The sequence below is a fragment of the Podarcis vaucheri genome (genome assembly GCF_965113315.1).
Source record: "Podarcis vaucheri genome assembly, chromosome: 16".
Lineage (NCBI taxonomy): Eukaryota > Metazoa > Chordata > Lepidosauria > Squamata > Lacertidae > Podarcis > Podarcis vaucheri.
Window position 1 is genome coordinate 1,710,764 of NC_138754.1, and position 13,082 is coordinate 1,723,845.

General features: G+C 45.9%; 1 protein-coding gene across 2 annotated transcripts in view; it reads left to right on the forward strand.

The window, feature by feature from the left end:
* Window positions 1-13,082, forward strand: part of LOC309520387 (hemicentin-1-like) — a 67,139-nt gene that overhangs the window by 557 nt on the left and 53,500 nt on the right. For both annotated transcript variants that reach the window (XM_082202074.1, XM_082202072.1), the window contains exon 2: window positions 1,169-1,513. In XM_082202074.1, coding sequence (XP_082058200.1) covers window positions 1,169-1,513 — 345 coding nt within the window. The remainder of the gene's footprint in view (window positions 1-1,168; window positions 1,514-13,082) is intronic.

Genomic DNA, 13,082 nt, shown 5'->3' on the forward strand with positions numbered 1-13,082 from the left:
AAGGGGAGGCTGGTGCCATTTCTCTTAGCTAGTGTTGAGCATAAGCTTTCCTCTTGGTGAACCACCTTCTCATTGCAAGCATCACCAAGTAGGCATCTCCTTCTATGTCCTCCCGCTTTCTGGAATAGCTCCTCTGTGCCCCGTTCATTCCCCCTGGGCAGGAAAGAAGCAGCCTCTGGGTCTCCTGCCTCCTCAGGATATGTGGGGAGCAAGGAAGGGGTGGCTCTGCTCCATAATCTCACTCCCCCACTTCCTCCCATTCAAAGTCCTCTTCCTCAAATGCTTCAAGCTTCTAGTCTGAATCAGAGTTCTCAGAAGGTATAGGGGCACTTGCTCAAAAAAGGCTTCACCCCCCATGCCCTGGGAACCTACCCCCCCCATAAGCTTCATTGTACCCCACAGGTCATTACTATAGTGCAGGGGTCAGCAAACGTTTTCAGCAGGGGGCCGGTCCACTGTCCCTCAGACCTTGTGGGGGACAGGACTTTATTTGGGGGGGTGAACGGATTCCTATGCCCCACAAATAAGCCAGAAATGCATTTTAAATAAAAGGACACATTCTGCTCATGTAAAAACACACTGATTCCCAAACCATCTGCAGGCTGGATTGAGACTGCGATTGGGCCAGATCCAGCCCCCGGGCCTTAGTTTGCCTACGCATGCTATAGTATATGTGTGGGGTGTATGTCTGTATATTTGCCCGCAAAGGGCCCTCTTCCATCCCTAACCCTCCCAAAAATAGGATATAGAGTAAGGTTACCAGATTTTTTTCAATGAATCCAGGGACACTTTTCAACTTCAATGGATTTTGTCAGAGGATTGTTTTGAAAATCCGGGATCTGTCCCTGGGAAACAGGGACATCTGGTAAACTTAATTTAGAGCAGCTTCCCAATGTATCCAACATATGTCTTCTCAGAGCCTAATTGCAGCACAGATCTAGCTATCTCTTCCCAACCCTCTCACTGCCCTGCCACCAGGAATAGAAGGGTTATTTCAAGGCAATGTGGAAGGGGTGATGCTAAACCCAGTTGCCCATTAGATTCACTAGGGCTTGCTTCTGAGTAGACATGCAAGGTAGTTCTAGGTCTTTTCTATCTTCCAAATTGGCTCAAAGCTATTTCAGTATTTCCTCACCTATTTCCCCCCTCTCTCACCCACCCCAAATAGGAAGTTTAAGTCATGGAATGGATAATCCAATATATCAGGTGAACGGAATCATGGGAGAATCAGTCTTGTTTCCTGTAAATGTATCTTCAGCAGTAACAGTGGAGAAAATGGAATGGGACTTTTACCCGCAAAGGGGTGGCCTGGGCTATTGGCTGGGGGAATTCAGCCACGGGAAACTGGAGCACCCAAGTCCCACCGACCGGTTTGGACAACGGCTAGACATGGTGAATGAGACAACGCTGAGGATCAAAGACCTGGAGTTGGATGATGGTGGGATCTACAATGCTCGCATCTGGTTTACTAAGGCACAGTTTCAAGAACAGAGTTTCAGCCTTACTGTTTATGGTAAGTAACTACTTTCCCTGTCCTGAATGCAGAGGAGGGCTACACAGATGATAAAGGGGAAGGTTGAGGGAGCTGGGTGTCTTTAGCCTGAAGGAGCGTCTCCACCCCCATCGTTCTGCCTGGACACTGAGGGCCTTCTGGCGGTTCCCTCCCTGCGAGAAGCAAAGCTACAGGGAACCAGGCAGAGGGCCTTCTCAGTAGTGACGCCTGCCCTGTGGAACGCCCTCCCACCAGATGTCAAAGAAATAAACAGCTATCTGACTTTTAGAAGACATCTGAAGGCAGCCCTGTTTAGGGAAGCTTTTAATGTTTGATGGACCATTGTATGTTAATATTTTGTTGGAAGCCACCCAGAGTGGCGGGGGAAACCCAGCCAGATGGGCGGGGGAAGAAGAAGAAGAAGAAGAAGAAGAAGAAGAAGAAGAAGAAAAGGCTGAGAGTCATGGGTGTAGCCAAGGTGGTGGGGGCAAGGGGGCAGCTTACTTAACTAACTGATCTATCATGTTGGTTCTGTCCCCCTAATAAAAGTCCCCCCCCAATAAAAATCCTGGCTACGCCCGTGCTGAGAGGTGATATGACAGCTATCTTCAAATATTTGAAGGCCTGTCACATGGAATCTGGAGCAAGCTTGTTCTCTGCTGCTCGAGATGGTAGGTCCCAAACCAATGAATTTAAATGATAAGAAAGGAGATTTCTACTAAATCTTAGGAAGAGCTTTCTGGCTGTAAGAGCTGCTTGGCAGTGGAATAGACTGCCTCAGAAGATGGTGGACTCTCCTTCCTTGGAGGAATTTACCGTATTTTCCGCTCTATAAGACGCACCCGGCCATAAGAAGCACCTAGTTCTAGAGGAGGAGAACAAGAAAAAATATGTTCTCTCCCTCTCTGCTCAGCGCCTCTCCAGCAAAGCGGAAGGAGAAGCGGAGCTCCTTCCATTTCTCCTCTCGCTTTGCTGAAGGGGCGCTGCAGAGAGGGGGAAAGCTGCACAGCAGCTCTCCAGCGAAGCGAAGCCAAGAGAGCAAGAGGGATCGATCCCTCTTGCTCTCCTGGCTTCAGCAAAAGCAACACGAAGCCTCCTGAGGACAGCAGGAGCACTCCTGCTGCACTCAGGAGGCTTCGGGCGGCTATCCCTGAAGCTAGGAGAGCAAGAGGGATCGGTGCACACCAATCCCTCTTGCTCTCCTGGTTTCAGCGAAAGCTGCACGGCCTGCATTTGCTCCATAAGACGCACACACATTTCCCCTTACTTTTTAGGAGGGAAAAAGTTATAGAGTGAAAAATACGGTAAGCAGAGGTTAGATGGTCATCTTCCGGGGATTATTTAGCTGTGATGCCTGCATTGCAAGCAGCTGGACTACATGACTCTTGTATTTTATTATAATGGAATAGGATTGACAGTGTTTTGCTGGTTTCTGACAGGCATAAGGTGCAAACAGCACATCTTTCCCATTTCTCTTCAAATAGAGCCCGTGCCAGAACTTCAGATTCTCCCCAGAGACGTCTCCAACAGCTCAGGCTTATGCAATGTAACCCTGCAATGTCAGGTGTGTGGAAAGGGGGAATTTGACATCTCATGGAAAAGAGGGGAACCCCTCAGGGAATTGGGAGATGGCTTGGACTGGTACCAGATCTCTGACAATGGCACCAGTCTCCATTTGTTGTGGTGGCCCAACGCCAGCGACTCCACTTTCACCTGCCTGGTCAGAAATCCCATTGGAGAGAAGGATGTCTCCTTCAGTTTGCTCAACATCTGCCCAACTGATGATGAAGGTCAGTAATTTATGGCACCTTCCTCCAAACGATGCATTGCACCCCTTTACCCCATCACCCCAATATCACTGCTGGGGGTTGTGAATATATTGGGGCAGGGAAAAGGCAGCAGTGGAGGGTCCATTCATGTCTCTGAGGAGTGGGACTCCCAGCCACAAGAATGTGGAAATCTAAGAAGAGGATGTGTTTTTAGAATTAAGAGGTAGAGGGACGCGGATGGCACTATGGGTTAAACCACAGAGGCTAGGACTTGCTGACCAGAAGGTTGGTGGTTCGAATCCCCGCGACGGGGTGAGCTCCCATTGCTCGGTCCCTGCTCCTGCCAACCTAGCAGTTCGAAAGCACGTCAAAGTGCAAGTAGATAAATAGGTACCACTCCGGCGGGAAGGTTAACGGCATTTCCATGCGCTGCTCTGGTTCTCCAGAAGCGGCTTAGTCCTGCTGGCCACATGACCCGGAAGCTGTACGCCGGCTCCCCTGGCCAATAAAGCAAGATGAGCGCCACAACCCCAGAGTCGGCCAAGACTGGACTTAATGGTCAGGGGTCCCTTTACCTTTACAGAGGTAGAGCCCCTGCTTTGTTTGCAAGAAGGCCTCAGGTCCAATCCCTTTGGAATCTTCAGGCAGGGCTAGGAATAATAATAATAATAATAATAATAATAATAATAATATCTATTATTTATACCATGCCCATCTGGCTGTGTTTCCCCAGCCACTCTGGGTGGCTTTCAACAAAAGATTAAAAATACATTAAAACATCAGTCATTAAAAACTTCCCTAAACAGGGCTGCCTTCAGATGTCTTCTAAACTTCAGATAGTTGTTCATTTCTTTGACATCTGATGGGAGGGTGTTCCACAGGGCGGGTGCCACTACCAAGAAGGCCCTCTGCCTGGTTCCCTGTAACTTTGCTTCTTGCAGTAAGAGAACCGCCAGAAGGCCCTCGGAGCTGGACCTCAGTGTCCGGGCAGAACAATGGGGGTGGAGATGTTCCTTCAGGTATACTTGGCCGAGGCCTTTTAGGGCTTTAAAGGTCAGAACCAACACTTTGAATTTGCTTGGAAATGTACTGGGACCCAATGTAGGTCTTTCAAGACCGGTGTTATGTGGTCTCAGCTGCCATTTCCAGTCACCAGTCTGCCTGCCATATTCTGGATTAGTTGTATTTTCTGGGTCACCTTCAAAGGTAGCCCCACGGAGAGTGCATTGGAGTAGACCAAGCGGGAGATAACTAGAGCATGTGTCACTCTGGCAAGACAGTCTGCAGGCAGGTAGGGTCTCATCCTGCGTTTCAGATGGAGCTGGTAGACAGCTGCCCTGGACACAGAATTGACCTGTGCCTCCATGGACAGCTGTGAGTCCAGAATGACTCCCAGGCTGCGCACCTGGTCCTTCAGGGCCACAGTTGTCCCATTCAGGACCAGGGAGTCCCCCACACCCACCTGCCCCCTGTCCCCCCAAAACAGTACTTCAATCTTGTCCCCTACCCTAAACCCGGGGAGTCTCTACCAGTCAGTGTAGGCCATATTAAGCTAGATAGACCCAATGGTCTGAGTCAGTACAGGGCAGCTTCCTATGACGGTTATCTTCAGGACTCTGGTTTACGGGCTATTCCTACCATGGAGATGAATGTGTATCCCAGATTAAAGGATGATCTCCCGATCATAAAGTTTGAATCTGCACTTTAGTCACCCTTAGAGTAAACCCATGACACCAATGAGCTTTTAGGTGGCCATGACTAAACTGCATAAAAGTGCTTTTAAGATTTATTTTCTAAGCCTGACTCACTCTCAATCCAACCCTATGGATTCAACCCTGTTGAGGCATTAGCAGGGGCAGTCTGAGTGGAGTCCCCCAGATGTTGCTGGACTCCCAAGGTCCCATCATCCCTGACCTGCTGGCTGCTGAGGATGATGGGCCACAGGTCGCCTTCCGCTCCCCTGATGCCTCTTTGGAGTCACCCCCCCCTTTAAACCCATCTCCAAGTGCCAGATTAAAATTCTGTGCCAGAGTAACCCAGGGAAACCTCGAATTAAGTCTATAAAAGTGGAACGTGTTGACATAGAGCCAGTGTGGTGTAGTGGTTAGAATGTTGGACCTGAGAGACCCAAGTTCAAATCCCTACATAGCCATGTGTGACCTTGAGCCAGTCACTAACCCACCTCACAGTTTGCAATTATTATTTTTTGCATTCCCCCCTTTTTCCTTTTTTTAATTGGTTTTCACATATTACATTAGAATACAAATGTACCAAAGCCAACACCATTTCTTCCCCATCCCCCATACATTTATATTTATATTTCCTCAACCCATCCTATTATTCTTTTCTCCTTCCTCCCACTTCCCTCCACCCCCACTCGATTTCCTCCACATTATACAATTTACAATAAACTTTCTACAACCTTCTCAAATCATCTATTTATTCCCTTACTAATTTTTCATCCATCCAGTACTTCACATTTTAATCTAGGCATATTAGCATAGCTTTTTAAAGTAATATTTTGCCATATATTCATCAAAACATTTCCACTCCTTTTTAAATTTTTGATTCGACTGATTTATTATAGCAGTTAATTTTGCCAAAATTAAATATTCATTTAGTTTACAAATCCATTCCTCCTTTGTGGGTATAATTTGTGACTTCCACCTAGCAGCAATCATTATTCTAGCAGCTGTACTTGCATATAGAAAAATTCTCTCCCCCTGTGGTATCTCATCATCTATCAATCCAAGGAGATATGTCTCTGGTTTCTTTGTTATTGATATTTTCAACATCTTCTTTGGTTCTTTGTGGAAGGTAAAGGTAAAGGGACCCCTGACCATTAGGTCCAGTCGTGGCCTATTCTGGGGTTGCGGTGCTCATCTCGCTTTATTGACTGACGGAGCCGGCGTACAGCTTCCGGGTCATGTGGCCAGCAGGACTAAGCCGCTTCTGGCGGACCAGAGCAGCGCACGGAAACGCCATTTACCTTCCCGACAGAGCGGTACCTATTGATCTACTTGCACCTTGACGTGCTTTCGAACTGCTAGGTTGGCAGGAGCTGGGACTGAGTAACGGGAGCTCACCCCGTCGCGGGGATGCGAACTGCTGACCTTCTGATCGGCAAGTCCTAGGCTCTGTGGTTTAACCCACAATGCCACCCACGTCCCGTTCTTTGATAGATAGATAGATAGATAGATAGATAGATTCTTTATTGTCATTAACACTAGTGCAACATTGCACAAGTGCAACGAAATTGGATGCCATCCCTTAAAAACAACAAAAGCAAAACAACAGCAACAACCAAACAAACCACCTTGTGTACTATTATCCAAAATTTCTTAATTTCCTCACACCTCCACCACATATGTATTGGTGTTCCTATTTCTCCACCACATCTCCTACAGAGGTTGGATTTCAATTTGTATATCTTTGCCAACTTAACCTTACATTTTGCTATTGTGCTATATCTCAACGGACTCTTACAGGTAATCAGCAGAGACTCTGGTGGATGATCTGCCTTCCCATCAGCTTCATTTTAATTCTGGCATGTTCTGTAATAATATGGAAGAGGAAATACGTATTTAGAAAGAGGTAGGAACATCTCTGTTAATCTGTGACTATGGAATTTCCTCCCTGTTCATATAAGTCATAGAGGTCTTTTGACGCATGTGTTACTCTTATTTCTTCACACAGTCATCATAGTCGCTGTTTATTTGAATTTTTATACTGAATGATATATTGTTTCTTAAAATGTCATATACTACATGGGTAATTTTAAGTTGAACAGTATATACATCTGCCTAATAAGCAAACAACGTGTTTCATTTTACACTCTGCAGAAATTGCCTCCACAATTCCAGAGAACCAGCACTCTCCTGCATCACAACAGACGATGAGGAACGTCCCCAAAGTTGGGCATGAGCAGGTGAGATGAGTGTGGAACTGAATGAAAGGAAGGTGACTTGATATAGCAATGGGAGCGTTTCATCTGTTTGGGGGCTACTTAATGCTTATAAAATTATTAACACATTTAATAAAAAAACAACAGGTTACAAAATGGTGAGAGTATTAAGCCACAACCTCACCTACCTCCTAATCAACCCATTGATAAGGGCTGCGCTCTCATTTTATTTATTGCATTTATTGTATTTCTAGCCCAACTTTTTTGCCAAAGAGCTCAAGGTGAAGTAAGCGGCTCTCCGTCTCGTCACTCAATCTGTGAAGTGGATTATATATTATTATAGAATTTATATACCACCCTATAACCAGAGGTCTCAGGCCGGTTCACAGAAAAGATAATGAAATAGAAAATCAAAATAGGAACGATAACGCAATAACACCCCCCTCAAGGCACTGAGAGGCTGTGGCTGGCCCCCAAGGACACAGTCAGTGAGGTTCATGGCCAAGTGGAAGGATTTGAACTCTGACCTCCCAAATCCTAGGTAAAGGTAAAGGTACCCCTGCCCGAACGGGCCAGTCTTGACAGACTCTGGGGTTTGTGCGCCCATCTCACATCTATTGGCCGGGGGCCAGCGCTGTCCGGAGACACTTCCGGGTCACGTGGCCAGCGTGACAACGCTGCTCTGGCGAGCCAGAGCCGCACACGGAACACCGTTTACCTTCCCGCTGGTAAGCGGTACCTATTTATCTACTTGCCCCCGGGGGTGCTTTCGAACTGCTAGGTTGGCAGGCGCTGGGACCGAGCAGCGGGAGCGCACCCCGCCGCGGGGATTCGAACCGCCGACCTTTCGATCGGCAAGCCCTAGGCGCTGAGGCTTTAGCCCACAGCGCCACCCGCGTCCCTATCCCAAATCCTAGTCTGACACTAAAACCACTTTACCACACTGGTTCTCTTAGAGAAGCCATAATTTAAGAAATCTCATGTTAAGGGTAATGGCTTATGATCAAAGCAATACAGTATTTATTTATTTAACCATCCATCTAGACCAGCAGTTCTCAACCTGTGGGTCCCCAGATGTTGTTGGACTACAGCTCCCATCATCCCTGAGCTCTGGCCTTGCTATCTAGGGGGGATGGGAGTTGTAGTCCAACAACATTTGAGGACCCACAGGTTGAGAAAGGCTGATCTAAACTAAGGTTACCAGATTTCTTCCAATGAATCTGGGGACACTTTTCAACTTCAATGGATTTTTAATGGGGACTGATTTGAAAATCCGGGGACTGTCCCCAGGAAACAGGGATGTCTGGTAACCTTAATCTAGACCCTTTTAAAAACAAACCTTTAAACTTTGAGTTCCTTGTTAGGCTGTTATGGGCTACTCTGTTACCTGAGACCAATCAGCAAATGACACCCCCCACATTCAGTGCTTATGGTCACACATGAGGCAGAAATTCCCACAAGCATTTCTTCATGTTCTGGCAGTAAAATAAATGCAACAATAAATAAACATGTGCATAGCGGTGGGGAGGGGGCAGTTGCTCCCCTCTAAATCAAGTAACTAAATAAAAAAACAATTAACTAAAAGTTGAAATAATCAGAATATTTGAAACTGAAATGCTCACTGAGGTCATGTGAATGTTGTTGTGGAGCAACTGAAAACCCAACTGAGCGATAGACGGAGCTAGACAGAGGAGGATAAGAGACAGGTTCATGCCCTGATAATGCACAGAATGACAAAGGAATTTTGTTTTTGTTTTCCTACAGTGGACATTGCCTCTGAGTATGTGCAGAGTGTTTTTGAAACCTTTCTCTGCTCTCACTCCTGCTCCACAACAGCACCCCCTTTCCAGAACACCGGAACCGCATGGCATACAGAGAAAGGAAGGCCTTTTGTATGAAGAATTGAAGGGGGGGGGGGAGAATGCAAAGGGGAGGCTGTTGCTATGATGTTTGTTTGTCTGAGCAGGTAACACCAAGTCAGCCTATTAAGAGGATTGTGGAGGAACACTGAGGCACTTGAGCTCTCGTAACAGGGGTTTTACAATGGCTGCACTGGTTGCAACTGGTTGCCTGCAGACTGTCTCGCCAGAGTGGTGCATGCTCTAGTTATCTCCTGCTTGGACTACTGCAATGCGCTCTACGTGGGGCTACCTTTGAAGGTGACTCAGAAACTGCAATTAATCCAGAATGCGGCAGCTAGACTGGTGACTGGGAGCGGCTGCCAAGACCACATAACACCAGTCTTGAAAGACCTACATTGGCTCCCAGTATGTTTCTGAGCACAATTCAAAGTGCTGGTGCTGACATTTAAAGCCCTAAACGGCCTTGGTTCAGTAGACCTGAAGGAGCGTCTCCACCCCCTTTGTTCTGCCCGGACGCTGAGGTCCAGCTCCAAGGGCCTTCTGGTGGTTCCCTCATTGCAAGAAGTGAGGTTACAGTGAACCAGACAGAGGGTCTTCTCAGTAGTGGTGCCCGCCCTGTGGAATGCCTTCCTTTCAGATGTGAAGGAAATAAGCAGCTATCCTATTTTTAAAAGTCATCTGAAGGCAGCCCTGTTTAAGGAAGCTTTTAATATTTAATGCTGTATTGTTTTTAATGCTCGATTGGAAGCCACCCAGAGTGGCTGGGGAAATTATTATTATCATTATCATTATCATTATTACAACTTTGTCTCTGGGCACAATACATTATATTCAGTTGGTGCTGAAACTGACGGAGGTCCCAAATTTCTGAAAGAGTGTCTCCTTCCTTACAGACCCTCCCAGGTGTTAAGGTCAGCAGAGGGCGCCCTCTTGACAGAAGGGATGTCCAATAATTCCAGTGGAGACAGAGACAGAAAAAGAAATTGTTGGCTTCCACTTCTTTGTCCCATGTCTGGAATGGGGAGCAATCCAGTGAATATAATCAGGACAAACAATTTGCAATTGATTACGGTTCTTTCCTCATTTGCATTGCGTTCCTCCTGCATTGAAAAGATTGGGGTGGGGAAACGTAATGACTTAATGCAATTATGAATGTTATCCAAGCAACAGTGAGACAGTAGATGAATGGCAGTGGAACGGAAACAGTGGTGCAGGCAATAAAGAAGAGGCAGGAAGGAAAAGGATGTCTTCCTGCATTCCTACTTGGCAGTTCCACCACTGTCAGAAGCTCAGTGGGTGGTGGTCTGGGTGAGCCCCTTTCTATGTGGCAGCCCCTGAACTGCAGAACTCCTTCCGCACTAAAGTGTGCCTTAGCACCTTCCTTATTTATTTTTTTATTTTATTTTGTACACCACCCTATACCTGCAGGTCTCAGGATAATTCAAAAGATAAATAGCTTTGCTGCATAGCTTCGTACGTACAAGACGCATGACTTTCTCCAGGTCTTTCACGGAGAAGCTATTTTGTTTTATACCATCTACCACTTTTGTTGAGTTTGTGCTGTTCCACGCTGTCTTGAACACTTTTGGATTTTATTGGCATTTATGTCTTAATACGCTTTTGGTGATCTGTGTTATGTTTTACAATCTATTTATGTACCCTACTTTTTACACTGGTTTATGCTTTAGTTGAAATGCATTTTGATTTGATTTTATTTTTTGTATTCTGCAACATTTTTGTATTTTCGTGTCATGAACCTGGTGTTGGTTTTATTTTGTATGGTCTAAGCTGCTTTGTGGAATTATATATTGTTGTTGCTGTTTAGTCCTTTAGTCATGTCCGACTCTTCGTGACCCCCTGGACCAGAGCACGCCAGGCACTCCTGTCTTCCACTGCCTCCCGCAGTTTGGTCAAACTCATGCTGGTAGCTTTGAGAACACTGTCCAACCATCTTGTCCTCTGTCATCCACTTCTCCTTGTGCCCCCCCATCTTTCCCAATTATATATATATATATATAAAATGTTAAATGAAACTAAGCAATTTCATTTATAACCACCACAAAACTGCACACATGCAGTCACATGTTCCTAACAGAGACAGTTCAAATGAGCACATCAGACAACCGCTTAACACAAATCCTTAACAATGGGACAGACAGAGAAACAGAAACACTCATAACACAAACAATGAATCAGGCAACCACAAAGCGTGCTCTCTCTCTCTCTCTCTCTCTCTCTCTCTCTCTCTCTCTGTGTGTGTGTGTGTGTGTGATAGAGAGAGAGAGAGAGAGAGAGAGAGAGAGAGAGAGTATTCGTGGAAAGAGTGGAAAGGAAAATCTCATATTCTGAGCATCTCTCCTCCCTGCCGTTCTGCCACATCCTTCTGCTGTGGGCTGGTTGCAACAGCAACAGAAAACAAACTGGGTTGATGGTTTCCAAAGAGCCAGAAAGTGCAGATAAATGCGTTGAAAGGTAACCAAGGGAGCCGATTGTTGTGTCCATAGCCTGAGACTCCTAGAAATAAGAACATGGACTCAGATGATGCTTTCTTAGATGAAGAAGTCACGGAGTTACTTCCTGGCTGTCACTGTGACCTCTGTATCCAGCAATGATTTGGGCACAGAATCAGACGCTGTGGGGGCACCAGACAGGGAACTGGGTTCCGGTTAGGGCTAAGAGATGGCAGTGGAAGATAAGGAGACCAGTATGTCTGAAGTGGTGGGACAAGGATGCCCAGAAGAACCTCCTGGAGCACCAGGGCCTGTAGGGCCAGAGCTTAGACCCTCACGGACATATTTTCCTGCACCAGAAGAAAGCAGATGCCTCCAGCTGCACATCATCAGTCCAGGAGAGCCCCAGGAGGTAGGCTATGGAGTGAAGGAGGAGCTCCCATCTTCAGGCTAGGGGGTTGGCTGCACTGAAGTTCTCACAAGGCAGCAGAGGCATGAAGGTCTCAGTCTCCTCTCCTCTTTTGTTGGAGAAAGGTGCTTGCTCTGAGCTGTCTGTGGTCCTGCAGCCCTTCACTGCTTTTCCTGTGAGTTCTAGAATCAGACTGGTGGTCTTCCTCCTCCTTCCTCCCTCCCATCTGCCCTAGAGGCATCACCAATCATTTTGGTCTTGTAGATAGATTTCCCCCAGTGGGCAGAATACATACATGCTGCAACTGATTATTTGTTTTGGTTCATTTATATTCCGATTCACATTTCAACAGAAACTCTAAGCAGTTTACAGTTCCCAACGACAAAGGAATCAATGCAAGCAATACAATTGAAGTCCCACATTCAAAACCAAGTGATGCTCATCATCATTCCACAATTCAAACAATGCAGTTAAATAAATATCATTAAACCATGTATAATGAAGAACCATGAAAAAAATCATATAGAAAACATCAAGATATAGAAAGATACATCAAAATGCGATGTAACAGCGAAATATTTCATCATTGATTTTAATTATTTTTGAATGTTTCAAACAGCTGTTTTTAAGTTGCTATGATTGATAAATTTATTACTTTTGTTTGTAAACCCACTTTGAGGTTGTTGGGGTTTTTTTTGCAATTAAGCGGTATATAAATTTTATGAAATTAAATATTTTTGAAATCCATAAATACCACTCCCAAATAAGAACCATGTGATTCAATCACTGAACCGGTTCACACTAAACAAAACTAGTCTCAGCACACAACCCCCCACTATTCACAACCATTTTGTGTTACAATAGAATAGAAATAAAATACGTCTTAGAAGCCTTATTTCAGGGTGGAGGGCTTTTGGACATCTGTGCACGCACAGACACTTGTGTTAACACAAGTACAAAGCACTGCGGTGATGATGGTGGTGCTGTGAAAATAGTAAGTTATCAGCTGTGAATTTCTGTTTGTGGAGGCTTCTGGGGGACATTGTCCCTACCTTGGGTTCAGGAGACCATTCCTCAAAGGTCTCCATATGCCTCTCCCACTGCTATACCTGTGGGAAGGCAGGAAGTTTATCCTGGGTTCACTTCCACACCCTGACCTCCTTTTTTCAACACTCCCCTAGTTTCTATTTTTACCT